The 27,677-nt window shown below is 42.6% G+C and overlaps 2 protein-coding genes across 3 annotated transcripts; both read left to right on the top strand.

Moving 5' to 3' along the window:
• Positions 1-56: 56 nt before the first annotated feature.
• Positions 57-10,644, top strand: LOC109790027 (ultraviolet-B receptor UVR8). Of its 2 annotated transcripts, XM_020349113.3 has the most exons (12): positions 64-265; positions 831-1,017; positions 1,439-1,585; positions 7,416-7,497; positions 7,904-8,056; positions 8,306-8,479; positions 8,758-8,829; positions 9,129-9,200; positions 9,308-9,426; positions 9,698-9,783; positions 9,930-9,982; positions 10,368-10,644. In XM_020349113.3, exons 1-12 carry the CDS (start codon positions 172-174, stop codon positions 10,455-10,457), a joined length of 1,329 nt encoding a protein of 442 aa, XP_020204702.1. In that variant the 5' UTR covers positions 64-171; the 3' UTR covers positions 10,458-10,644. The 2 variants fall into 2 exon arrangements, with proteins under 2 accessions (XP_020204703.1, XP_020204702.1); XM_020349114.3 differs by lacking the exon at positions 9,930-9,982 and having other exon boundaries at positions 57-265.
• A 2,141-nt stretch (positions 10,645-12,785) lies between these two features.
• LOC109806929 (transposon Tf1-107 polyprotein) lies at positions 12,786-17,440 on the top strand. The gene is made up of 3 exons (XM_083069919.1): positions 12,786-14,244; positions 14,293-15,408; positions 16,254-17,440. Exons 1-3 carry the CDS (start codon positions 12,786-12,788, stop codon positions 17,438-17,440), a joined length of 3,762 nt encoding a protein of 1,253 aa, XP_082926045.1.
• Positions 17,441-27,677: the final 10,237 nt, after the last annotated feature.

Genomic DNA, 27,677 nt, shown 5'->3' with positions numbered 1-27,677 from the left:
CCTGAACACGTTAATCCTTCACCTACCCTTTTGTTTGGTATGAAGTTGGCTCTTTTATTTATTCAATGCTTCTGTAGATGCTTCTTTCTATTTTGCTGGTGGTATAAAAGAAGCACGCTTGTCAACTTCTTCCACTGAAACTGAGTAGAGCAACTTTTATAGGCTATAGAGATGGTGATGGAAGAGGAGATGAGTGAAGTGGATGCTCCACCTCGTCGTGTGATTCTTGTATCGGCTGGTGCTAGCCACAGTGTGGCACTTTTGAGTAAGCATCAATATCAGTGCTGGCTCACTTCTCTTTTTTGTTTATGATTGATTGTTGTTATTACTGTGCTGAATGAAGTTTTTATATTGGAGTTTTCTGAGATGGGTGATGGATTTATGTTGCAAGTTTTTGATGTTTTGTTATGTTTTATATGCTTTCTCTGCCTCAAGCTGAAGTTCCCCACGTAACCCACCATTTTTGTTTCTGGCGTCAGGACTTTGTTCCCTGTGGTCCCAATCCGCAAAAAATTATTTATTTATTTTTATTTGGTTTATGTATGCTTCATGTCTGCATTTGCATGATCCAACGTTTGATATTGGCATGGTCTTAACTCCTGGAGTGTGGCTAAATGAGAAGTTCACCGTATGATATTTTAATCTGGGTCTCTATTAAATAAATGCAAAATTTTCTAGTTCATACTTCAACTCTTCTTTTTCATCTTCATATCCATGTCCATAGCTAGCTACTCTTATTAACTTTATTCATCTGTCTTGTTGAACTTTAGTGGCTTTCATAGTTTAGTTTCTTTCATTTTTCTTCTTCTTTACTTTGATCCTTTTAACAGGTGGAAATGTTGTTTGCTCATGGGGAAGAGGTGAGGATGGACAGTTAGGCCATGGTGACACTGATGATCGACTATTACCCACAAAACTGAGTGCACTGGATGGTCAAGACATAATATGTGTTACTTGTGGGGCTGATCATACTATGGCATGTTCTGAGTTTGGCAAGGATGTATATAGTTGGGGATGGTACTATATATGCTCTCCATCTTAACTATCTTTTGGCTAGTGCGTTTTTCCATGATTGAAATCTTATTACTTTGGCTCTTGATTTAGAATGGGAAGACACAAGTATATGTGTGTTCTGATTTTGTGTTGGATTAAGCTTCAAGTAAGTAATGGCTTGGTTAGTTGGCTAATTAGTTAGTATGCATTAATCAATGACATGTATAAAAATGTTTAGTTCATTACATCATGAAGGTGGTGTGGTTGACCTTGTTACCTCGAAGAGTAAGTTTGACGTACGAATCAACGATATTTTAATATGAAAATTGAACCACTAATTTGATTTGAGTGATATCGAAAGGAGTTTTTTGAAATGTGATTTACCTGTCATATTAGTGACTGTGATATCTTAAGTTCTCAAGCAGATCATATTATGGCTCTCCAGGGGTGACTTTGGAAGGTTGGGTCATGGTGATCACAGTGACATGCTCATTCCTCATCCCATTAAAGCATTGCAGGGTCTGAAGATACAACAAATTGCTTGTGGGGACAGTCATTGTTTGGCAGTTACTATGGACAGACACATGCTGAGGTTTGTAGTTATTCTGTCTTTTTTCCATTCTAACCTTTCTTTTTCCGATGTACCAATTCTTAGAAGGTCTCACATTGTCTGTGTCTCAATTCTTGAAGTGCAACTTATATAACTATTCCACAACTTCACTAAATTTCAACTGATTTTTAGATGAAATCTATGTTAGGTCCAGAGTAGGCTTAATAGTTACTCACAGCTAAAACAAGAGATGAGTATGAGTAAAAAGAGACAAGGGAGAAAATAACCACAGTAAAAATATTATTTACTGAAAGGGAGGAAATTACAACACTTCTCTCTCTATAACTTACTCCTTTCTATTAGGAGACTACTACTACCGAGAACAGATCTCAAGGTGTATAAGAGAGGAAGAGAGAAGAGAAGAAGATTTGGGATGAAAATTATGGTTTTCAGCTTCCCTATTTATAGGAAAGTCCCAATGGCATTTTCGTAATTTCTCCTAAACTTTTAATATTATTTTATTATTATGTGGGACCCGCTTCTAATATAAAATTAGAAAACCACCGAAAGGTGGTGGCAGCTGTACGCAGCTGTACCTAACATTTCTCCCACTTGAAGATTATGATTAAGTTAATCATATCTTCACACCATTTCTTCTTTATTGATACTTCATGTTGCTTATGTTTCCAATAGGCCAAATAAGGATCGACACCATGTAAACTTGTCAGTGTTGACAGGCTTTGTCATTACGTCTGCTATGTTGTCTTTTGTATGGATCTTCTGCATATCCACTTTTCCTTCTTCTACTACTTCACGAACAAAGTGATATTGAATTCCTATGTGCTTTGTCCTGGAATGAAAGGCTGGATTCCTTGCAATGTGCAAGGCACTCTGACTGTCACAATACACAGTAATTTTCTCCTGCTTGTGCCCGAGTTCTTCCAATAACCTTTGAATCCAAATTGCTTCCTTGCATGCTTGCGTAGCTGCCATGTATTCAGCTTCTGTAGTAGATAGAGCTACAACAGTCTGTAACTTAGACAACCAGCTCACTGCTCCTCCAGCAAGTGTAAACACATAACCAGTAGTAGATTTTCGTTTATCCAGATCTCCTGCAAAATCTGAATCAACATAGCCTCTGACAACAAACTCCGATCCTTCAAAACATAATGCAACATCTGAGTTTCCTTTGATGTATCTAAGGATCCTCTTTACAATACTCCAGTGCTCTCTACCAGGATCTGCCATAAACCTACTGACCGCTCCCACTGCTTGTGCAATGTCTGGTCTCGTACAAATCATGGCATACATAAGGCTTCCCACCGCTGATGCATACGGCACTCGAGACATTTCCATCCTCTCTGCTTCATTGCTAGGACTCATACTTGAGGATAATTTGTAATTGACAGGAAGTGGGGTCGAAATTGGCTTACAGTCTTGCATGTTGAAGCGCCGCAAGACTTTCAATAAATAATTCTTCTGAGAAAGCCAAATCCTCCTGTTTTTTCTGTCTCGGTGAATTTGCATCCCTAAAATCTTGTTTGCTGGTCCCAAGTCCTTCATATCAAACTCCCTAGCCAATTGTGCCTTTAATTCTTGGATCTGATCTTTGTTGGGGCCTACCACCAACATGTCATCCACATACAACAACAAGATGATGAAATCATTGTCATCAAACCTATTGTAGTACGTACAATGGTCTGAACTCAGTCTGTTGTAACCAAGGCTAATAATGAAGGAATCAAATCTCTTATACCAACACCTTGGCGCCTGCTTTAAACCGTACAGAGATTTGGTCAACCTACAAACCAAGTTTTCTTTTCCTTGTTCTTTAAAGCCTTCTGGTTGGAGCATATATATTTCTTCTTGGAGTTCCCCATGAAGAAAAGCAGTCTTTACATCAAGTTGCTCAAGATGTAAATTAAATGCAGCACACATAGCCAGAACAACTCTGATTGTGGTTAATCGAACAACTGGCGAGAATATCTCGTTAAAATCAATGCCCTCTTTCTGAGCATATCCCTTAACCACCAATCTTGCACGATATCTCTCCACTTGATCATTGCCATCACGTTTGATCTTATAGACCCATTTGCAACCAATGGCTTTTCGACCTTTTGGAAGATCAACAAGTTCCCATGTTTTATTTCTATGTAAGGCCTCTATTTCTTCATGCATTGCTGCCATCCACTGAGAAACATCAGAACTCCTCAACGCCTCTTGAAAGGTTGATGGTTCTCCTTCTTCAGTTAAGAGACAGTACGCATCATGACTTGCCATAACATAGTCTGAATGCCAAGATGGTCTCCTTCTCTCACGTCTTATTTGTTGAACTTCTTCATCATTGGCTTCATCTGGTTCTTGTTCCTCATGCTCTTGTTCTGCTTCAGAGGTGTCATCCTTTTTAGACTTTCCTCCTATCTCCACTATACTGGTGTCTTTGATAGTGCTGTCATTCTCCTGCTCTTTTTGCAGTTCAGTTTCTGCAAAGACTACATCCCTGCTAACAACAACCTTGCGGGCAGTGGGATCCCACAAGCGATACCCCTTAACATTGTCAGCATAACCCAAGAATATACATTTCCTGGATTTTGGGTCCAGCTTTGTTCTTTCTTGGGAGTTGTACATCACGTACACAGGACAACCAAATACATGTAATGAAGAATAATTTGATGGTTTTCCATTCCACATCTCCATTGGTGTCTTCAAACCAATTGCTGTTGATGGTGAGCGATTGATCAAATAACAAGCAGTTTTGACTGCTTCTGCCCAGAAAGACTTGGCTAATCCTGCAATTCTCAACATAGCTCTTGTCCTTTCTAGAAGAGTTCGATTCATCCGCTCTGCTACCCCATTCTGCTGAGGTGTATGAGCAACTGTAAATTGCCTCTTGATACCCTCTTGCTTGCAGAATGCCAGAAAATCACCATCTATATATTCTCCTCCATTGTCTGTCCTTAAGCACTTAATCCTTTTTCCAGTATCAAGTTCTACTTGTGCTTTAAATTCCTTGAATACTGGGAACACATCTGACTTCTTCTTGATTGGGTACACCCACAATCTCCGGGAATAATCATCAATAAATGATACAAAATATTTTGCTCCTCCCATGGAAATTTCTGGTGATTCCCAAACATCAGAATGGATCAAGTCAAGTATGTGTTTGCTCCTTGTAGTTACTTTGGCAAATTGTAATCTATGTTGCTTGCTTGTCACACAGTGCTCACAAAATGGTAAGGTTACCATTTTAAGCCCTGACAAGAGATTACGTTCCGCAAGAATTTTCAGGCCTCGCTCTGACATATGTCCTAGTCTACGATGCCACATCATCGTTGCCTCTTCTTGACTTATTGCTGCAACTGATGCATCTGCTTCTTGCAACGTTTCTCCCAAAAGCAAGTATAGATTTGATGTGATCTTCTCAGCTTTCATCACCACCAAATTGCCTTTAACTACCTTTAAGATTCCACCTTCAACGTGGATCTTGCACTTGAGATCATCTAGTTGCCCAATGGACAATAGATTCTTTTTCAAGCCCTTCACATGTCGTACCCCTTGAATTGTACGAATAGTACCATCATACATTTTTAATTTGATAGTACCAACTCCAGCAATTTCCAAAGCATGATCATTTCCCATAAATACGGATCCTCCTGAAATTGGTTCATAAGTACAAAACCAATCTCTATTTGGAGTCATGTGCCAGGTTGCACCTGAATCCAATATCCAACATTCATGGAGTTGTTTTTCGCCTCTGGAACTTATTGCTTCACTGTACAAGATTTCTCCATCTTCTTGGGTACTAGCAACACAACCTTGAGAGGTTGACGCTTCAGAATTCTTCCCTCCTCCACTCTTCTTGTGCCAACAATCTTTCTTCATGTGCCCTCTCATGCCACAATTATAGCATTTGAGGTTCTTCCTTCCTCGAGATTTTGATCTACCATGATTTTGACTCCCACTGGAGCCACGTTCCATTGATCTTCCTCTCATCATCGTCAAAGCTTCTGCTTGCTTTGAACTTTCCAGTCTGTCTTCCTTATTCTTTCGCCTGGACTCTTCTTCAAGAATAGCTCCGGCAACATCCTCAAAGGATAGACGACCAACAACATTATTGTTTGTTATGTTGATGATGAGTTGATCATATGAATCTGGTAAACTCTGAAGTAGAAGCTCCGCACGTTCATTTTCCACTATGTTGAAATCAGCTGTTGAAAGCTGAGCAAATAGCGTATTCAGATTGTTGATGTGGTCCGTCACTGCTGTGGACTCACTCATTCGAAGAGTGTAGAGTTTCCTCTTTAAGAATATTCTGGTGTGAAGTGTCTTGACCTCGTATAATTTTACGAGCGTGTCCCAAATCTCCTTTGCAGTTGTCTTCTCTGCTATGCTCGACAAAACTGAATCAGCCATTGCTAAGTGCAAATTGGCAACAGCATTGTCATCCATTTCTCTCCACTTTTCATCAGTAATATCTGATGGCCTGCCTTCAATTGCTTTAAGACAGTTGTCTTTTCTCAAAATTGCTCTTATCTTCAATTTCCACAGGGAAAAATTGTTCCCGTTGAACTTCTCTATCTCAAACTTTGCTGCCATAATTTCTTCTATTAAACCGACTTAAGTAACTTCCACTAGAATAGTACCGCCTACTGGAACAGTGATAAAATCCAGTAACAAGAATAATTCTTTTCTGATGTGACTGATCAGACAATACTGCAGCCACAGAGCATACTAAGAATTTTCTCCGATACTATACCAATGTACACCACAGCGGAATAATAAACAACCTAGTGGCTCTGATACCACTGTTAGGTCCAGAGTAGGCTTAATAGTTACTCACAGCTAAAACAAGAGATGAGTAAAAAGAGACAAGGGAGAAAATAACCACAGTAAAAATATTATTTACTGAAAGGGAGGAAATTACAACACTTCTCTCTCTATAACTTACTCCTTTCTATTAGGAGACTACTACTACCGAGAACAGATCTCAAGGTGTATAAGAGAGGAAGAGAGAAGAGAAGAAGATTTGGGATGAAAATTATGGTTTTCAGCTTCCCTATTTATAGGAAAGTCCCAATGGCATTTTCGTAATTTCTCCTAAACTTTTAATATTATTTTATTATTATGTGGGACCCGCTTCTAATATAAAATTAGAAAACCACCGAAAGGTGGTGGCAGCTGTACGCAGCTGTACCTAACAATCTAAAATGATATTGGGTTGATTTTAAGATGAAATCTAATGCTAATAGCTATTCCCAAAGATTCACTTTGTAACTCAATTTGAAGAGGATCGTTGACATTAATTGAAGCATTAAGAGGTTGCCTTATAATGTTCTTTTGATTTTTGGGGACACACTCTTGTTGAGTTGTATACTTCCTACACAAGTAACTGATAAAGTTAAAGCATTTCATACCCAAGTTCTCCTTTTATGAATTAGCTTCGCTACCTTGTCCAGGGTACATGTATGCTTGTAGTTCAGTTTGAACTCTTGTATATCCTGAATACACCTTCTAATTTACCATTCCATTTTAGAGATATATGTCAATATAGAAATTGCTTTAGTTATTCTGCAAGGCTAAACGGAAGTTACATATTTTTTCTTTGTAACATAACCCCAGATGTAAGTGCTATCTAAAGGTCTTCTGTTTCAGAAGAAAGAAAAATGTTGTTTTATTCTCATTTCCTGTGTGATCTATTGCGTGATATGTGTCTTCTTTACATGGCAGAGAACTTCTGTTCCTTTCCATTTTTCCTCATGTCCTGCATTAGTCAGAGAATATCAAATAATTTCTCAATGTTTGCTTTTTACATATTATTTGTACTTTTTAAACTTAAACTATTGTTGTAATATATTTTCTGTTACGATTGAAGTTGGGGGCGTAATCAAAATGGCCAACTTGGACTTGGCACTATAGAGGACTCTCTTCTGCCACAAAAAATTCAAAAATTTGAGGTACTCTTTTCAAAACTAAATCTAAGTTATCTATAATAAATGATACTCAATGGCCCGGTTACCAGCACTCAATGAGATGGATTCAGAAGATTACTTTTAGTAATTAAGTTTATTTGTTTTTAATTTGTCATTTACTTTCTTCTATGAAACTAGAAAGTATTGAGCAGTTCTCACAGGTTCTGACAAAACCATTCTATCTGATTGGTGCTATTAGTTATATATAGTGAGGCAAATTGTTTACATACTCTATATCTTTTATATCAAAATGTGCAAAACTAGAAGGAGAAGTATCATGTCATGACATTATATATTTTAATAGGACAGCAAAAAAGTACATGCATGATGCATCAAACAAATTATATTCCCTTAACTATACTTGGACACATGAACTTTTGCATTGTTGTAGGGAATACCTATCAAAATGGTTGCTGCTGGTGCTGAACATAGTGTAGCAATCACTGAAGACGGGAATTTGTATGGATGGGGCTGGGGCCGATATGGAAACTTGGGATTGGGTGACAGAAACGATCGCTTGCTCCCAGAGAAAGTGACTGTTGATGTATGTCCTCATAAATTTATTTATTTATACTTAAATGGGTTTCATTTCATATTATTTTTTGATGTCATGCATTTTTAGACATATAACCATACTATCATGGAATCTAACTCAGTTGATTAAATAGGGTGTGTGTTGTAAACTCCTTTGGTATCAAGTTTGACAGTGACTATTTTGAGAGGGCATGTCTAAAATCTAAATGCACATATACCATGTTATCAATATATGTCATCATAACTGTAAATTTTGTAGGGTGACAAGATAACCATGGTTGCTTGTGGCTGGAGGCATACGATATGTGTTTCATCTTCTGGTGGATTATACACAAATGGATGGGGCAAATATGGCCAGCTAGGGCATGGAGATTTTGAGGATCATCTTGTGCCACGCAAGGTTCAAGCCTTGAGTGATAAGTTCATTTCGCAGGTGCTCTTTAAAATTCATGCTTAATTAGTTGATGACATTGACAACTAGGGTCTGTATGATTCACTTTTTACTTTTAGAAACAAATTCACTTAAAAAAACAGTACCAAAAACACTTAAATTTAAGTTTTATCCTAATTAATTAAGATAACAAAACTTGGTGTCACAGAATCTTGTCCTACGCTCTAAGACATGAAAACAGGATGTGATGTGCTTGGGTACAAAGTATAGTGGTTATAGTTGTCATATTTATCTCTTACTTTTGTCTGGACTTGTTTCAGGTATCAGGTGGGTGGAGGCATAGTATGGTACTCACATCTAGTGGACAACTTTTGGGCTGGGGTTGGAATAAGGTTGGTAGTACTTTTTATTATTCTTCTATTGTCATCAATTTTTTTTGTATCATAATCATAATATAACATCAAATGCTTATGAGCAGCAACTAGCCGTTTATGTTTTTTTAAGTTGTTCAAGAATGAAATCCTAGAATCATGGAGCTGAGTATAGATTAGATCGAGAAGAAAATACTCACTTTATACTTTATGTATGTTTATGGTTTCCAGTGGATATTAATCAGCTCAATGATTACGTTGCTTTGATACTTGCATCTGTTTGATGAATTTTAACGTGTTTATCCTTCAATTGTATGTAGTTCGGACAGATTGGAGTAGGTAACAATTTAGATTATTGCTCTCCCGTGCAAGTGAACTTTCCCCGTGATCAGGTATTTGAAACTGTAATTAACACCCTTTCTTTCCTTTTCTTCTATATATAAAAATGACCCCTTATTTTAATTTTTTTATTTCTCCAAACATTTATTTGGCTTTGTAGAAAGTACGTCAGATCTCATGCGGGTGGAGACACACCATTGCTATTACTGAACGTGATAATGTATATTCATGGGGAAGAGGAGCAAATGGACAACTTGGGAATGGAATAACCATAGACCGGTAATTGCATTCGCAAATTATATTTAGGCGTGTTTTGGGATAAATTTTTCCATAAAATACTTTTGGGAAAAAAAATTTAAAAAAAAAATAAAAGAAATTTTTACATGAATTAAAATTAACTTATAAATAAGTTAAAAATATTTTTTCTATAAAAAAAATTCTATAAATTAACTTATGAATTTCTAGAATTGCTACCCTAATTAAAATTAGTCTTATGTAATGGATGCATTTCAAGGCTTCAATAATAATGTGATCCTTTTGGGATTTATAGGAATGTTCCAACGATTATTGAAGCCTTCAGTGTTGATGGATCTTCGAGGCAGCACATAGAATCCTCAAAACCTTATCCATTATCAGGTGCTCTTATTAATTGGTTCATTTTTTATGTTTTCCTTTTCTTACTGGTGTATACCATTTGATTTGTAATTTAGAATCAGTTTTTTTCCCCTTAAATTAATTCAACATGCCTGGTTCTGGATGTTCTGTTTTTTTGCCTTAAAAAGGGAAATCTTCGTCCTCTATATCAGAGAGATATGCAATTGTTCCGGATGAAACTGTAAGTTTGTCTTGTTTTGATATTTATTACTCATAATTAGCAGAGTTGAGGGATAGTTAGATTTTTTTATATGATAAGTGAGAGATAGCATAGAATTTAATTAAATATTTCCCGCATTAATTTCATTATAAATTACCATATAATTAAAAGTTGTTGAATTTTTGAATAACTGCATGAGAAACCATATCAAACTAAATTTTAATCAGTTGACAAGTAGAAGATTTTTTACAATGTCATTTGACACTGTCAGAGAGATAGATAAATATTGATGAGAAACTTAGAAAAGCATGTGTTTGGTGACTTGGCTCATGTTTGGTCTCTGGTTGAATATAAACTCTTTCAAACACAAGAGAAGTTGATAACACAACTTGATATGCTGTGGCAGCCCTCGGGGTCACAACCTACTACTTCAGAAGAGGGATATAATAAGCATGATACCAGTGTCCCTGAAAGTGATGTCAAGCGCAATAGTTGATTATGAGTTCAAGGGAATGAATGGTGTAGAGCAACATGCACAAAGAAGGAGCTGTTGTGTGAGAGTGTTAATTATGAATTAGATTTGGTGCATCTATCACTTTTGTTATGATGAATCGTTATGTTGGTTGTGTATTGGCTACTGTATGATCTTTTGATAATATGGCATGGAACATTAATTCTCCGCATGATATATATTAGTACTAGAGAAATTTTGAGAGAGGATGCAAAGAAAGTTCCTACAGTTAATTCTATTTTCATACATTAATTAACAAATTAAATAAAGTATAAGCTTAATAAATATTGGATCATTGGATGGTGAATTAATGCAGGATCTTGTAATCATATTCATATGTTTGCTATAGTTCAATTCCTATAACTTCACAATCTGATAGAAAATAAAAGCACTGCACCAAAGCTGAAGAAATTCTGATACTGTGGCAACTAGCAAGCAATTAAGATAATTAAATCACTAATTAAAAGGTGACCTGATTATTTGAAGCATGTAAGAATACATTACTCATCGTTAACATATACCTTCTTAAGGCCTTGTTTGGCCATGCTTTTTTTCTTGTTCCTACAAAAGATACGACACAAAATCAATAATTATCTCACTTTGATAGAAGAAAAAAGAAATGGAAGTATATGTTAACGATAAGAAATGGTCGTGGAGGTGGTTGACACGTCTAAGGGTTGGGTTTCTTGATTTGCTGCGAAGTAATATCTGATGATGGATACCGTTTTGTTTTGTTTTGTTTGGTTATGGTAACGGTTCCGGTTTGGGTAATGGGTTTAAATAGTGGAAAGATAAGGAAAGTTTAATTAAAAATTGTTTATGTTAATTATAAGATATTTTTTAAAAAAGCTTTGCTGTTAATAATGGTGTGGTTTTGGCATTGCGTCATGTGGAAGGTACTGGTTCTCAAAAAGGTCAGTGTGTTCTCTTGACAATTATTATTACAAGTTTTGTCGGTACGTAAGGGGTTTGTGAAACGTGGTATGTTATTCTTAAATGAATCTTGTGCCCTATGTAATCATGAAGACTAAGAGGTGAAACACTTATTCTTGCATTGTTCTATTTCGAGCGGTATATGGTATTCGATTTGGTATTGGTTGGGTCTCTCTTCATGTATGTCAAAGTGTTTAGAGGATCTCTTATTGGATATGTGTGGTTTTGTGGGTGGGAAAAAGAAGTGGAGGTATGTAGTAACTATCTGAGTAGGTGTGATATGGGGTATTTGGTTACATAGAAATAACATTGTCTTTAACAATGTGTTAGTAAATGTTGGAGAGATTATAGATGCTATCAAATATAGGTCATGGAAATGGTTGCCAGCGGGTTTGAATGAAGGACAACTAGTATACATAAATTGGTTAAATGAGTCATTGATATGTATTTAACAGTTGCCTTAACTTTGTATATAAGTTGGAGTACCATTTGTGCTCTCTTTTTTAATATTACGTTTTTTGCTTATAAAAAAAAAGAAGATATTTTTTAAAAAATATTTATTATTTTTTTCTTTTGTAAAGATAAAAAAAATTTATAAAGATGATCTCAATAAAAATTGAATCGTGATCCTCATATTTCTAATTATTTTAATATCTTTTTATTCAATCACTAAGTTAATCTTAATGATTAAATTATTTACTATCTTATTATTTATTCACTTCATACTTTAATTTAAAATATGTTTAAAAATTAAAAGTGTGTGTGCAAAACAAAATAATAAAATATTTATTTATATTTAACATATATTTAATATAACACAATAATAAATTCTAATATATAAGTATTAAATTTTGTAAATATATTCATTTAAAAATTTGTACGTTTAATATATATGTACTAACCGTACTTCGCACCCGGGCTCCTAGCCCGGATTAGTGTTGCAAACAAGTAACCCCGGGCACGCGGTGCATGAAGTCAGCCCGACATTTGAGCGAATCATACCTGATTCCGAGGATCTCGTCCCAGACCAGATCCGCCCTTCAATTATATCATATCATATCATGATATATCTTATCTCAAGCCCAAAGGCCCAGGACAACCATAACTCACACAAAGGTATGTGCATTACATATATACGAGACTCATACTCATACAAACCCTAACTTTAGCATCGGAGTCTCTTTTGCAGGTACCTCCCCCATCTCGGAGCACCAATACACCTAGCGAAGGAGGCTCACCAATCTAACCCGGCGGATCAGCTCTACAGCAGATTTCCAGTAAGAACATTTGGCGCCCACCGTGGGGCCGATCAGACCAAGCTCTTATCGGCTACCCGCACGGTCCGTACGAAGAACCGTATCAGACAAGCACCCAAGCAAAATGAGCAACGAACATACAGCTTCAGGAGACTCAACCCGCGTCACCAACCTGACAATCCTAAAGAGCACAACTGTCCACGCTCAAACCCAATGGCGGTACCCCGATCGTCCCTCCGACTCACCCCTCGGCCCCGGCGAGGCAGTCCGGGACCTGGAAGACCGGGAAGCAGGGCCTAGCCCCCCAAACCAATTAGTAAGCACAATTGTGGGCGGCTTCGCAGGGGACGGCGCTAGCAGCTCGTCCCGGAAAGAACACCTACGCAAAGTCAACCGCGTACACCCCGCCACGCATACTGTGCGCCGAGACTCGCCCACCATATCTTTCACCAACGACGACTACGTCGGAATCAGTCCAAACCAGGACGACCCCATGGTCGTGACAGTAACTTTAGCCAATTGGGAAGTTCGCAGGACCCTGGTCGACCAGGGAAGCTCGGTCGATGTCCTATACTGGCCAACATTCCTCAGGTTAGACATTCCCCACTCTCTCGTACAACCTCACACCGAACATTTGGTCGATTTTGCAAGAGCAACCATCTACCCCAGAGGACGAGTGGACCTATTGACGACCTTCGGAACACCGCCGGCCTCCCGGCAAATCCTGGTTCGGTACCTACTGGTGGAGGCCGACTCCACCTATAACACCATCATCGGCAGGTCAACCCTAAACCAACTCGGGGCGGTAGTGTCCACCCCGCATCTTACCATGAAATTCCCGGGGCACGACGGAAAAATCATCTCCATCAGAGCAAACCAGCAGGAAGCGCGACAATGCTACGTAGACAGCCTAGAAACTGCCCTTCCAATCAGACAACACAAAAGCGACTTCACTGTTCTAACCCGTGCTGACCACGAGGGAACCACCGACCTCGATCCGAGATCCGACGCTCACGATGAGCGGCCCAGTCCCGTCGATGAGCTCGACGATCTCCAAATTGGAAAGCTCCCCAGCCAAACAACAAAGATCAGCAAACAATTAGACCCCAAACTACGACAACAACTCCAGGAAGAAATCCTCAGGAACGCCGATCTCTTCGCTTGGTCCAGCGCTGACATGCCCGGCATAGACGCCAACTTCATCTGCCACAGGTTAGCGATACACAAAGAGGCCAAGCCGGTCGCCCAAAGAAAGAGGAAGGTCGGCGGTGAAAGGCGGGATGCCGTCATCATTGAAACGCAGAAACTGCTCAACGCCGGTTTCATCCGGGAAGTCAGGTACACTACCTGGCTGGCAAACGTAGTCCTAGTAAAGAAAAACTCGGGAAAGTGGCGCATGTGCGTCGATTACACCGACCTCAACAGAGCATGCCCCAAGGACTCGTACCCCTTGCCGAGCATCGATAGGTTAGTCGACGGAGCATCCGGGCATGCCCTTCTCAGCTTCCTCGACGCCTATTCCGGGTATAACCAGATAATGATGTATCCACCGGATGAAGTACACATGTCCTTCATCACTGATCGTGCCAACTACTGTTACCGGGTGATGCCCTTCGGCCTCAAAAACGCAGGGGCAACCTACCAGCGGCTGATGGACAAAGTCTTCCACCACCAAATCAGGCGAAACATGGAGGTCTACATGGACGACATGGTGGTAAAAACCATCTCGGCAACGGACCATGCCTCCGACCTTGCCGAGGTGTTCGCCCAGATCAGAAAACACAACATGCGTCTCAACCCGGAGAAATGCGTCTTCGGTGTCCGGGGAGGAAGATTTCTTGGCTTCATGATCACCAGTAGAGGAATCGAAGCAAACCCCGAGAAGTGCGAGGCCATCATACACATGCAAAGCCCACAATCGGTAAAAAAGGTGCAACGCCTGGCCGGACGGCTGGTCTCACTGTCCCGGTTTATCCCTAAACTCGCGGAGAAGGCGGGACCAATTTTCACCTTGTTAAAGAAACCAAAAGACTTCTCGTGGACCGACCAGTGTGAAGCAGCGTTCCAAAGCTTCAAAAATTTCCTCACAACCCCGCCAATCTTGCAAAGGCTGGATCACAACACCGACCTCCTTCTTTACCTGGCAGTGGCAGAAGGCGCCATCAGCGCCGTCATTGTACAAGAGCATCAGAAGGCTCAAACCCCAATCTACTTCATCAGTCGGGTCCTCCAAGACACCGAAAGAAGGTACCAAATGGTCGAAAAGCTGGCGTTGGCACTGGTCACCGCAGCCCGGCGACTCCGACCTTACTTCCAAAGCCACCAGGTGGTAGTCAAAACCGACTACCCCATCAAACAAATCCTACGAAAGCCTGAGCTTGCCGGGCGCATGATTGCCTGGTCAATAGAACTGTTAGAGTTCGGAATCCGGTACGAAAGCCGCGGACCTCTAAAAGCCCAATGTTTGGCCGACTTCGTAGCCGAGCTCACGCCGGCCACCACAGAAGAACCCCAAGCATGGACCCTCCATGTAGACGGATCCTCCAACTCCAAAGGAGGAGGTGTAGGCATCATCCTGGAAGGACCAAACCGAATCACAGTGGAACAATCCCTCAAGTTCGGATTTAAAGCAACTAATAACCAGGCAGAGTATGAAGCTCTCCTCGCCGGACTAAGATTAGCCTGGGACCTCGGAGCTCGAAGAGTAAGCTGCAACAGCGATTCCAAACTCATGGTAGAACAGCTTGGTGGAACGTACCAAGTAGGGATGGCAACGGGGCGGGGCGGGTACGGGTTTCATGATACCCGTCCCCGTCCCCGCGAGCCAAATCCATACCCGTCCCCGTACCCGTACCCGTCGGGTATGTGATTTTCATCCCCATCCCCGTCCCCGTCGGGTATCGGGTATACCGTACCCGTACCCGTACCCGTCAAATTTTTTATTTTATTATTATTTTTTTTTAAAATATAATATTTTTAAATTATTTTTTTAATTATATTATAATTATAATTAGATTATTTCTCTATCTCATATTATAATAAATAATTACACATAAAAAATACTAAAATTCTTTAATATAATTAAATTAAAAGTGAGTATTTAATTAAAAATGAGAACGGGGACGGGTATGGGTACGGGTACGGGGCGGGTAAGTACATACCCGTACCCGTACCCGTACCCGATTTAATATATCGGGTTTTACCCGTACCCGTACCCGTACCCGGTCAAACCGGGTATTCCCCGTCAAAGTCGGGACGGGTTCGGGTATTACCCGCGGGTACGGGTATATTTGCCATCCCTAGTACCAAGCAAAGGACGCCCTCCTACAGAGATACTTTCATACCGCAACCCAACAGATCTCGTCTTTCGATGAGTTCTCCATAAAACACGTACCGCGAGAGCAGAACACCAGAGCAGACCTATTGTCAAAACTCGCCAGTACCAAAAAGCCCGGGCAACACCGAACCATTATCCAGGAAACCTTGCACTCACCCAGCCTGGATGATAAAACTGTCAATGTCAACGACAGCGAAGAGCTAGGATGGATGACAGACATATGAAACTACCTAAAAGATGGAGCCCTGCCTACAGATAAGGATGAGGCAAGGAAGGTGAGAATGCGATCAGCAAAGTTCACCATCATCGACGGTGAATTATTCAAACGCGGAATTTTCATCCCACTGCTCAAATGTTTGACCATATCTCAAGCAGACTATGTTGTCAAGGAAATTCATCACGGAGTATGCGGAATGCACTCCGGAGCTCGCTCGATGGCAGCCAGGGTACTCTGGGCTGGGTACTACTGGCCCACCTTGAAGTCAGATTGCCAAAACTACATCCAGAAATGCAAAAAGTTCAAGCAGTTTGACAACGCGCATCGACAGCCCCCCGAGGCTCTTCACCACATGATGGCAGCATGGCCTTTCTCCCAGTGGGGAATGGACATCCTTGGGCCTTTCCCCCCCGCGAAGGGTCAGTTAAAGTTCCTCCTGGTGGCAATCGACTACTTCACCAAGTGGATCGAGGCGCGCCCACTTGCCAAGATCACCACGGAAAACGTGCGAAAATTCACATGGAAAAACATCGTTTGCAGATTCGGAATTCCTCACACTATTGTCACTGACAACAGGCGGCAGTTCATCGCAGAAGAATTCGAAGTCTTCCTCCAAGAACTCGGAATTAAGCACTTGCCGACCTCGGTGGAGCACCCTCAAACTAACGGCCAGGCCGAAGCAGCCAATAAGGTCATCCTCCGGGAACTCAAGAAACGGCTAGGGAACGCAAAAGGGGAGTGGCCCGACAGGCTTCCCGGCATCCTCTGGGCATACCACTGCACCCCACAGTCAACCACGCAAGAAACACCTTACCGACTAACTTATGGAGCCGACGCAATGATCCCGGTAGAGGTCGGACAAACATCTCACCGACGCCAAGTCTTCAACAATGAACAAAATAACCACGAGCTAGCAACAGACCTCGACCTGCTAGACGAGCTCCGAGACGAAGCCCAAATCCACGCAGAAGCTTGCAAACTCTGGGCTGCCCGGAGATACAACTCCCGGGTGAAACCCCGGTCTTTCCAGGAAGGCGACCTGGTATGGCGGCTACTCGGAGAAGCACGAAAGGACACGTCGGACGGGAAGCTCGCACCCACTTGGGGCGGCCCATTCCGAGTCGCAGAAAACCTGGAAAGCGGAGCCTACCGGCTAGAGGAGCTCAGCGGGAAGCCCGTTCCACGAACTTGGAACGCTACCCACCTCAAATTTTACTTCAGTTAAACTTTGTACAAATACACGATGCACTCTTTTCCCACCTCAGGAAAAACACACTAATTGAGAGGGGTTTTTTAACGAGGCACACGGCTTTCGTCAATAAAATGACTCGTTTCTTTTATATATTCGAAATCCCTTATGGTGCCGTTACCCGGTCATTCAAATAGAGGTCGAAAACGAACCTCACTTCATTCGAATAGAGGTCGAGAACGAACCTCATTTCATCCAAATAGAGGTCGAAAACGAACCTCACTTCATTCAAATAGAGGTCGAGAACGAACCTCATTTCATTCAAATAGAGGTCGAGAACGAACCTCATTTCATTCAAATAGAGGTCGAAAATGAACCTCACTTCATTCAAATAGAGGTCGAGAACGAACCTCATTTCACTCAAATAAAGGTCGAAAATGAACCTCACTTTACTCAAATAGAGGTCGAGCACGAACCTCACGTCACCCAAATGGAGGTCAAACACGAACCTCACTTCATTCAAATAGAGGTCGAGAACGAACCTCATTTCACTCAAATAAAGGTCGAAAACGAACCTCACTTTACTCAAATAGAGGTCGAGCACGAACCTCACGTCACCCAAATGGAGGTTGAACACGAACCTCACTTCACTCAAATAGAGGTCGTAAACGAACCCCATCTTACCCCGTCACAAGACAAAAAGAAACCTCATTATTAACGGTTGCAAATAAACCTCACCACCAAAAACACAGGGCAAAAAGCCAGTCTGAACTTCGTCATAACAAAAATCAGGGTGGAAATAGCAACACCTAAACAAAACTTGCATAACTGAGAAGTATAATCCATAAGACAGTCAGAAACAGGAAATACAAAAATTATCCTATACAGAGGCATTGTCACTAGAACTCTCCTCGACGTCGTCCTCTCGGACTAACCGCCCGAAGCGGACAACCTTCTCTAAGTGCATCCCGGAAAGGTCGAACCCCGGCGCAAGGAGCCTAGCCTGCCGGGCCGCCTTAAGAAAGCCTCTCTTATGTTCCACCACGATTGAGCGCTCGACTTCCTCGAGTCTCTTCCTCAAAGCGGCATTCTCGGCCTCTAGAGCTGAAAGACTCTCCCTCTGATGGACCACCTCCGCCTCCTTAGTACTGAGGACCACCTCGTCGCAAAGACGTTCCTCAGATACAGACGCCATTTCACCCTTCCAAAAGGATATCTCCTCCTCCAGAGAGCGAACCTGGCTAGCATAAGCCTCGTTAGAACGGAGGGTCGCCTCTAACGATCCCCGGGCCTCGGCAAGATCCCTCTGCGCCGCCTGAAGCTCGACCCCCTGCAGCTTTGCCTCGAGCAGAGTGGCGGCCAGAACTTTATTCTCCTCCATCAAGGGCTGCACCTGGCCCTTCAACCTTGATAACTCCTCCTGCTGCCGGGACCATTTGCGCTTCCAATAATCCACAATGGTCGTGCCCCTCTGCAAAAAGATCTGGGCAGCGTCAAAACTTGCCACGGGCCCGGCGGATTCAAACATCGCCTGATCGGCCGCACTCAAGGAGCCCTGCGGAAAAAACTTCTCAGGCGTCAGCGAGGCGCTCCACCAAGAGTCGATCCCCTCCGACGCACTCAGGTGCTCCAACCGTGTTGGCGCACCCTCCTGCGCATAACGATATGCAAGGTAGGGACGCTTGGGCAGCCCCCTCGTCGCAGGCGTAGGAGCCGGAGCCCCAGAACCAGAGCCCTCACCACGACGATCGGTTGAGGAGGAGGAGGCCACCGGCCCAACCGCTGGTCCAGTCGCCGGGACTTTACCCCCCACCACCGGTGACCTTCGACCATCAGAAACCTCTGCGGTGCTCCCCGCCTACAAAAAATATAGAGCAAAAAAATATAAAAATTTCACCAACTAAACAAGAGACGCAACAATGTAGCAGATCACAGCCACACGCTGCCCACCTCAACAATAGGAGCGAGCCGCCCAACGGTCGAAATCTCCGCTTCAGAAGGCACACCAGCCTGGCCAACGGCCCGGGAAGTCGACCCAACGACAGCCTCCACCTACGAGGAACGATCCCAACTCAGAAACACTAAGCAAAAGCATGCAAAGGAAAAGCTAACAAGGTGACAAATAGTCCCTACCCCTCGACCAGCAGCCTGCACAGGCACTCCAGCAGAAGGGCGGAGGGGCTCGATATCCGGCTCCGCCACCCGAGCCCCCCCCTCCAATAGAGAGGTCCCAGTTGAGCCCGCCGCCTCGACACCGAAGTCCCCTGGAACGACCCCCTCCGCCTCGTGAGGGGCAGCGACTCCCCCGGTCTTCGCCGGGACCCTCTTCCTCTTCCGGTTTATCTTCAGGGGGGAGACCTCCTCCTCCCCCTGGACCTCAGGACCCTCAAGCTCGACCACATTGTAGCCATAGCGCTGCTTCCAGCCACACCACAAGTCCCTTCCCACAATACCTAAGTACAGAAATCAGAGCACATCAGCAGGCATTAAACCCCAACAGCTAAACGAAAACAACAAGATACCCACCCTCAAAGTCTCTCTCCCTGTGCGCCGAACGCTCGAGCGACAGGATGAGCTTGCAGTCCAGCGGACGAGGAAGTGCCTTCAAAGCTTCAACAGCAGCCGTCTCCGACAGCGTTAACTTCGACGGATCCACCCCATGAAACCCAACAGGTCGTGGCACCAATAGAAAGGAAACCTTGGCAGCCCGCCAAAGTAGAATCCCCCGTCCTCCAAAGGGTTGACACCAGCAAGAGTAACCCGAAAAAACTCCTGCCTGTAATTTTTATATGAAGGGGAGTAGGGGGTAAACAGACCCCCCTCCTTACCTCAATTTAAAGACAAGGTCCCGTACATAGGACCACCCGCCTTCAACTGGTAAAAAGAAAGGAAGACCGGCAGGATACCTCCATCCCTAGAACTCCACTCAAGATCTCGAATGCCCTCAAAAAGCCCCAGCTGTTGGGATGCAACTGACTGGGGGCCGCATTAATATAGTTCAAAAAATCACTTTCGAACTGCGTAAAGGGAAGGCAAACACCCAAATCTCTGAAAAAGCTCTCATATACATAAAATGAGGGGGGATCAGCAGACCTTTTCACGTACACACCCTCGCCAGCCGAACAAGGCTCCAGTCGGACCATCCGAGAGACGGAGGGGTCACAAATCCTGTGCGTCTCCCACAGCGCATCGACCTCCGGTTGCGAATCAAAGACACTCGCAAACCTGGCCATTTCGTGTTTGACCCACTCATAACCAGGAATGCCCAGCTCTGAGTCTTCGGGCGGAGGCGCCCCTTTTGCCTCGGCGGCGACCACCGCCTTGCCACGTACCTTACCCCTAGTGGAGGCAGAAGACTTGCCGCCATAACCGCCAGCCATCAAGAAAACACAAAGAAAACGGAAACGAGGAGCAAGCAAAGACGAGACGTGCGCAAGAAGCCGATAGACAGAAAAATAGTAAAGCGAAAAGGGCAAAGGCGCGAGAAAGGGAAAAGCCTCTCCCCGAAATTCAAAACCGCCAGGCTACGTGTCGACCAAGGGGCACGCTTGACAAAACATTAAATGCAAGCCATCATCGCTTAACCGCCATTTCCTTTAGTGCGCCGACCGCACGTTTCAGAAATGAACAGCCGCGCCACGTTTCGAAGCTCCAGATAGCGTACGCACCAAGTCGCTCCCCCTCCAGCAAACCCGGTCTTAACTCCTCAACCTACGGCTTTCGGAGCTCGGGGGGCTAGTGTACTAACCGTACTTCGCACCCGGGCTCCTAGCCCGGATTAGTGTTGCAAACAAGTAACCCCGGGCACGCGGTGCATGACGTCAGCCTGACATTTGAGCGAATCATACCTGATTCCGAGGATCTCGTCCCAGACCAGATCCGCCCTTCAATTATATCATATCATATCATGATATATCTTATCTCAAGCCCAAAGGCCCAGGACAACCCTAACTCACACAAAGGTATGTGCATTACATATATACGAGACTCATACTCATACAAACCCTAACTTTAGCATCGGAGTCTCTTTTGCAGGTACCTCCCCCATCTCGGAGCACCAATACACCCAGCGAAGGAGGCTCACCAATCTTACCCGACGGATCAGCTCTACAGCAGATTTCCGGTAAGAACAATATATATACACACATTAACATTATATCTATTAAATTAATAAAATATGTTATATTTAATAAACATAATAATTAATATAAAATATGTGTTTATTTAAATATTCACATTAAATATTATCTTAATATTTGTATTTTATTTTAAAATATTATTTTGTGAAAATATAATTAAAAAGTAAGATTTGAAACATATAATAAAATTTAGCACTCGATGAAAAAGGTTATTACTTTCACATGTAGAGATTAGAGAGAGATCGAGTGCGTGAGCAACCACTGTGCTCTACAGGCCGCACTCCATCTTTATAGTTTTGGATTTGGAAGACGAGGCATGCTTTTGAGTATGTCTCCAGATAGGGCCCACCACTAGTCCGGCTAGCTAGCAGCTAGCAGCTAGCAGCTAGTCAGCGGTTCTCTCGCAACGCAAGCTGCATTGTTCGCCACCACCCGAGAACCAAAGCATTCCAGACTCCACCCTTAACATACATGCATATATAATTATGCATTTCTTAAGAAAGAAGAGTGAATATTTTAACACAAGAAGTGAGAACGGTCTAATATTTGCATCTTTCAACAAAAAATTATTCAAAAATGTTTTTCTACTGATTTTTTAACTTAAATACGTTTTCCCTTAAATTTTTTATAAGTTATTTTAATAGTTTTTTCTTTGTTCAAATACGTTGTATGATAGGGCCAGTTCTCGTAGGCCCAAGTTTCCTCCGTATTGGGCCAAGGATTATAAATTGGAATAGTTTTGCTCTTTCAGTTTATAAGCCCATAATGTTTATCTTTTCCTCCAAGGTCTCTTTAGACCATTGTAAGAGGTATTTAATACCTGAATATCTGGAATTGAAGGGAGGATGAAATTCTGAATTAAATCTTTCTTAGTTTTGTTCTGGTAGCCCTAGTTCTTACAGTAGTTCTTATCAATTTGGTGCTTTCATTGACCATGCCTCCTAAACCTAATCGGGATTCAGACTCCAACCGACCCTCGGATGAAGCCATCGCCACCCTCACCTCCCAGATTGCAGAATTACAATTGCAATTGATCCAACAGAATCAAATACATGATGATCGCCACGATGCCCTGACTCTTTTGATGTCCAATATGATGGATACCTTCACTCAACAAATTCACAATATCAAATCACCAGGTACCTCTTCTTCTTCCCCTTCGTCTACTTTACCCACCCTAAATATACCCGAATCTATTCCACTCACGGCACCAGCTATGATTACTCAACCCATTCCCAATTGTCCACCATTTTGTACGGCCCCACCTATCCTTACAACGAGTTCCATAAATTCCCACCTTCATACCTCATACAATCCACCACCCCCTAACCCTCACATTTTCCCCAATTCCATTCCTTACCCCCATCACATGCCTAACCCCCTACAATATCCTGCCCCTGTTAGACCACCCAAATTACAACTTGCTGTGTTTGATGGCTCCGAGCCTCTAGATTGGATTTTTCAGGCTGAGCAATTCTTCTTATTTTATCAAGTGCCCTGGGAGCAACGGGTGCCCATGGTGGCATTCTATATGAAAGGTGACGCCCTGAGTTGGTTCAAATGGATGTATTCTTTGAATCAACTAGGCGACTGGACTTTTTTTAGTTGAGCTTTGGAACTGCGTTTCGGCCCCTCCACCTATGAAAACCATCAAGGTTCCTTGTTTAAACTCAAACAAGCTGGATCAGTGGCGGATTACCAAGCTAATTTTGAAAAATTGTGCAACAAAACGGTAGGGTTGTCCCATGATAATTTGTTGAATTGTTTTTTGTCTGGTTTAAGCCCACCTATTGAACGCGAGCTCAAGATTTTAAAGCCTCAGACCCTCACACAAGCTATTGGCATGGCTAAGTTGGTGGAGGAGAAATTAATGGATGTTAAACCTAAGTTTCCACGTCCTCCCATGACCACTACCCACACTATCTCCCCTTTCTTGAACTCTTCTCGTTCAACCACATCCCACAATTCCACCCCACCTTCCCTCCTATCTCACCCAACATTACCCATTAAAAAGTTGACCACACAACAAATGCAAGAACGGCGGGCCTTAGGGCTTTGCTATAATTGTGATGAGAAATTTTTACCTGGACACAAATGTTCCACACCCAAATTTTTATTGCTATTATACAATGATGAAACTGAATCTGACGGGCCTACTGTGGACAATTCTGATTCTACTGTGACCGCAAATTATGAGATGGGCTCCCATTTTCATTTATCCACTTTTGCCTTAACCGGCCAACCCTCAACTCAAACACTAAAATTTCAGGGTTCAATTTTTGGACAAACCATTAGTATTTTGGTGGACACTGGCAGCTCGCACAATATTATCCAGCCCCGTATGGTCCAATTCCTCAATCTCTCCCCGGTTCCTACAATGCCTTTCAAAGTCATGGTGGGCAATGGTGAGTATATTTCTTGTACTACAGTTTGCCAAGGGGTCCCTATTCAGTTTCAAACACATTCATTTGAGGTTCCACTATTTGTTTTACCTATAGAGGGGGCTGATGTAGTTCTCGGGTTAGCTTGGTTACAAACACTTGGGCCTGTGCAAGCTGATTTTTCGATTCCCAGTTTTACCTTCTATCACCAGTGTAACATTGTAAAAAAAAAAAAAAAAAAAAAAAAAAAAAAAAAAGAGAGAGGCTGATTCAGTAGCCCAGAACGGGCCGTTCCCAAACTGGAACGGGCCGTTCCACACTACTGAATTGAACTACATATTGTAGTTGAGAACGGGCCGTTTCGGCAAGGAGAACGGGCCGTTCTAGGAAGGAGAACGGGCCGTTCCGGAGGGAGAATGGGCCGTTCCGGAGGGAGAACGGGCTGTTCCTGAGGGAGAACGGGCCGTTCTGGATGAGTCCCGGAATGGGCCGTTCTGTTTTCAGAACGGGCCGTTCTGGGCGTGGATTTTGTGCGTGATCTGGGAGTTCAGAACGGGCCGTTCCGGTATCGGTACGGGCCGTTCTGGCCACTCCGGATTGCCTATAAATAGGGGTGAAGGGGGGGCCGTGAGGAGTTCTGGTTCTAGAGAGAAGTTTTAGAGAGAAGGTCTCTGGGTCAGTGAGCTCCTTTCTCTCCCAAATTTCTCTGTTTAACTCCTTTTCTCCTCTAGATCAATAACTCCTTCTGTCTTTTCTTGAATTTCAGATTAGAAAGCTTGTTTTGGGAGGACTGAAGTTTCGAGTTGAGCCTCGAGGGGAAATTATACTTTTGATTCAGTCTTTGGCTATCTGAGCCAATCTTCAGGTAAGGGAAGCTAGATTGTTTGCATGTGGCTGAATTTGTTAGTTTGGATGAGAATTTTGAACTCTCTGAATAGTTTTAGGCCGGGCGCAGGTTGAGCGTATCAGGCGTGGAAGAGCTTAGAGCTCTTGGGTTGGTGTTAGGCCAGGCGCGAGTTGACGGCACTGTGCTTGAATATATTTATGAATGAATTGATGCTTATGCATGTTTAAAGTTGAAGTTTTAGATCATGTATGTATGATATATGATGTATGGTGAGGTGTGATTCATATGTATGCTTTGTGATGATATATATGAATGTTTGAATATGATACGTTCATATGGTATGTATTGATCATAATGGTAGGTAGACCATTTATGATGTATGATGCATTATTGCATGTGATGTCTTATGACATGTGTATGGTTGTTGATCATGATGGTGGGCAGACCATTATGATGTATGATGCATGATTGCATGTGATGCCTATGGCATGAGTCTAGCCTAGGACTTGAGGAGAGGAAAAATATTTCGAACTAGAAGAGCTCACATAGAGTCTCTTGAGAGTGGTGCTTGGATAGGCCACTAATATATGAGAGTGGTGCTCTGGGAGGCCACTGGATTTGGGAGAGTGGTGCTCAGATAGACCACTGGGTTGGGTGAGTCTCCTCTAAGTCCTTAGCTAGTGTTGGAGCGGGGTATGAGGTCGAGGGTTTTTCCCTTAACCAAGTACTCGGGAAGGTGCGTGGATCCTTGCGGATAGTCGGTGGGCGAACTCCACAATTGACTTGGTTAATGCATGCCAAGGTCGTGGTAAGCCCGTACCCAGCTGTGCTATACCTGACGGTGGATCTGGACTTCCAAGTGTGTAAGTGACATCATCCGAGTAAACCCGAGGGAGGATTATATCCTGTTTAGCTGTGACCGAGCGGGCGCTTTGGGCGTGAAAACGGTTGGGGTGGTTTCGGTAGGATGGAATGTCACTTATACAGCTCTATTGTTATGGAGATCTCCTAGGTGTATGCGTGACGACGCATTAGATGATTGATATGTATGCATATCTGTCATGAGTTGCATTCATTGCATGATTATTAATATGATGAAGTGTGGTGTTTGACTTCATGTTTGGTGAATGAATGATTGATTGAGATGAAAGGTTCCTTAGGGACAGGATTTGGGATGCATGTGTAGTATAGAATTTTTATTCTGTACTTGTATTATTGATCTTTGAATTCTAGCTTACCCTTCTGTTTTCCATGTGGTGGAACTGCGATGATCATACTTGGTATGGGAGCAGGTCAGGGATAGCTTGGGAGTAGAGATGATCGTTGTGAGACGAGGAGCTGAGTCTCGTGTTTTGAGTTACTATTCTGGGTAACATTTTTTTTTGTCAGTGCTTGACCGGCACTAAGGAATATTTTGGGATGACTGTACATATATGGTGCTATATTTTATATACAGAAACTTAATTATTTCGATCTTTATATTTATGCCTGTATGTATGTGTTATCCAGTTTAATATTCTCTTAGTTAACTAGTTGTAGTGCGATTCCACTAAGTGTAGAGACCGTGGCGGGTCGTTACAACCAGGGCCGACAGGTAACAATTGAAGGGGACTCCCAATTACCTACACAGACCACCTTTCCCCAATTTTGCCAACTCTTTCAACAAGATTCAATTGCTACTTGTCACCTTTTATCCTTTACTCACATTGCCCCACCCACACAACCTACCACAATAAACCAAACCACCCATCCTATTCAATCCGAATTGAATCGATTACTGCATGAATATGCTCGGGTTTTTCAGACACCTACTGGCCTTCCACCCTCCCGTCCCCATGATCACCATATTAGATTACAGCCCCACTCAAATCCTATCAATGTTAAACCCTACAGGTATCCCCACCACCAAAAAGAAGCCATGACACAAATGATCAAAGAGATGTTAACTGAGGGCATCATCAAACCCAGTACTAGCCCTTTTTCGTCCCCCGTTTTATTAGTTAAAAAAAAGATGGGTCATGGAGATTTTGTGTGGACTATAGAGCATTGAACGCCATTACCATCAAAGACAAATTTCCCATCCCCACCATTGATGAGCTACTGGATGAACTAGGGTCAGCTAAGATATTCTCTAAGATTGATCTACGTTCAGGGTATCATCAAATTCTTCTCCACCCTTCTGATATAGAAAAAACAGCTTTTCGAACTTTTGATGGACATTATGAATTTTTGGTCATGCCTTTTGGTCTTTCTAATGCTCCATCATCATTCCAATCTGCAATGAATGACCTACTTAGACCATTTTTAAGAAAATTTGTTTTGGTTTTTTTTGATGACATTCTGGTCTATAGTACGTCATTTACTGCCCACTTGTTGCATTTACGTTCAATTTTAGATTTGTTACTTGTTAACCAGTTTTTTGCAAAGCGTTCTAAGTGCGTCTTTGGCGTGGAGTGTGTGACCTACCTTGGGCATAGAATTACAGAATTTGGTGTGCAACCTGATCCAGAAAAAGTGAAGGCCATTATCGATTGGCCCGTTTCACTCTCGTTTACTGGCCTACGTGGCTTTCTTGGTATCACCTGTTTTTACCGGCGATTTGTATGCCACTATGCTCAAATAGCCATTCCTCTCACCGAGTTATTAAAAGATCCCAAATTCACATGGACCCCTACGGCTCAACAGGCCTTTACAGAGTTAAAACAATACATCACTACTGCCCCTATTCTTCAGTTGCCTGATTTTTCAAAACCATTTGTGCTTGAGACAGATGCATCAGGCGTGGCAGTGGGGGCTGTGCTCTCACAAGATCATCATCCGCTGGCGTTTTTCAGCAAGAAATTATGTAGCAAAATGCAAAGTGAATCAGTATATGTCCGCAAAATGTTTGCCATTACAGAAGCAGT

Source organism: Cajanus cajan, chromosome 2, assembly GCF_000230855.2.
Source record: "Cajanus cajan strain Asha chromosome 2, NIPB_CcT2T_4, whole genome shotgun sequence".
Taxonomy (NCBI): Eukaryota; Viridiplantae; Streptophyta; class Magnoliopsida; order Fabales; family Fabaceae; genus Cajanus; species Cajanus cajan.
This window is presented reverse-complemented; position numbering and strand designations above follow the sequence as displayed.

What these genes read in the sequence shown, in the direction of transcription:
- LOC109790027 (XM_020349113.3), top strand. Translation starts at nt 172, where the DNA reads ATGGTGATGGAAGAGGAGATGAGTGAAGTGGATGCTCCACCTCGTCGT. An exon ending in GATGTATATAGTTGGGGATG is followed by an intron (nt 1,018 to 1,438) that starts GTACTATATATG and finishes ATGGCTCTCCAG; the next exon opens with GGGTGACTTTGGAAGGTTGG. An exon ending in CAGAGAAAGTGACTGTTGAT is followed by an intron (nt 8,057 to 8,305) that starts GTATGTCCTCAT and finishes TAAATTTTGTAG; the next exon opens with GGTGACAAGATAACCATGGT.
- LOC109806929 (XM_083069919.1), top strand. Translation starts at nt 12,786, where the DNA reads ATGAGCAACGAACATACAGCTTCAGGAGACTCAACCCGCGTCACCAAC. An exon ending in CATGTCCTTCATCACTGATC is followed by an intron (nt 14,245 to 14,292) that starts GTGCCAACTACT and finishes TCAAAAACGCAG; the next exon opens with GGGCAACCTACCAGCGGCTG. An exon ending in ACTCATGGTAGAACAGCTTG is followed by an intron (nt 15,409 to 16,253) that starts GTGGAACGTACC and finishes CCCTGCCTACAG; the next exon opens with ATAAGGATGAGGCAAGGAAG.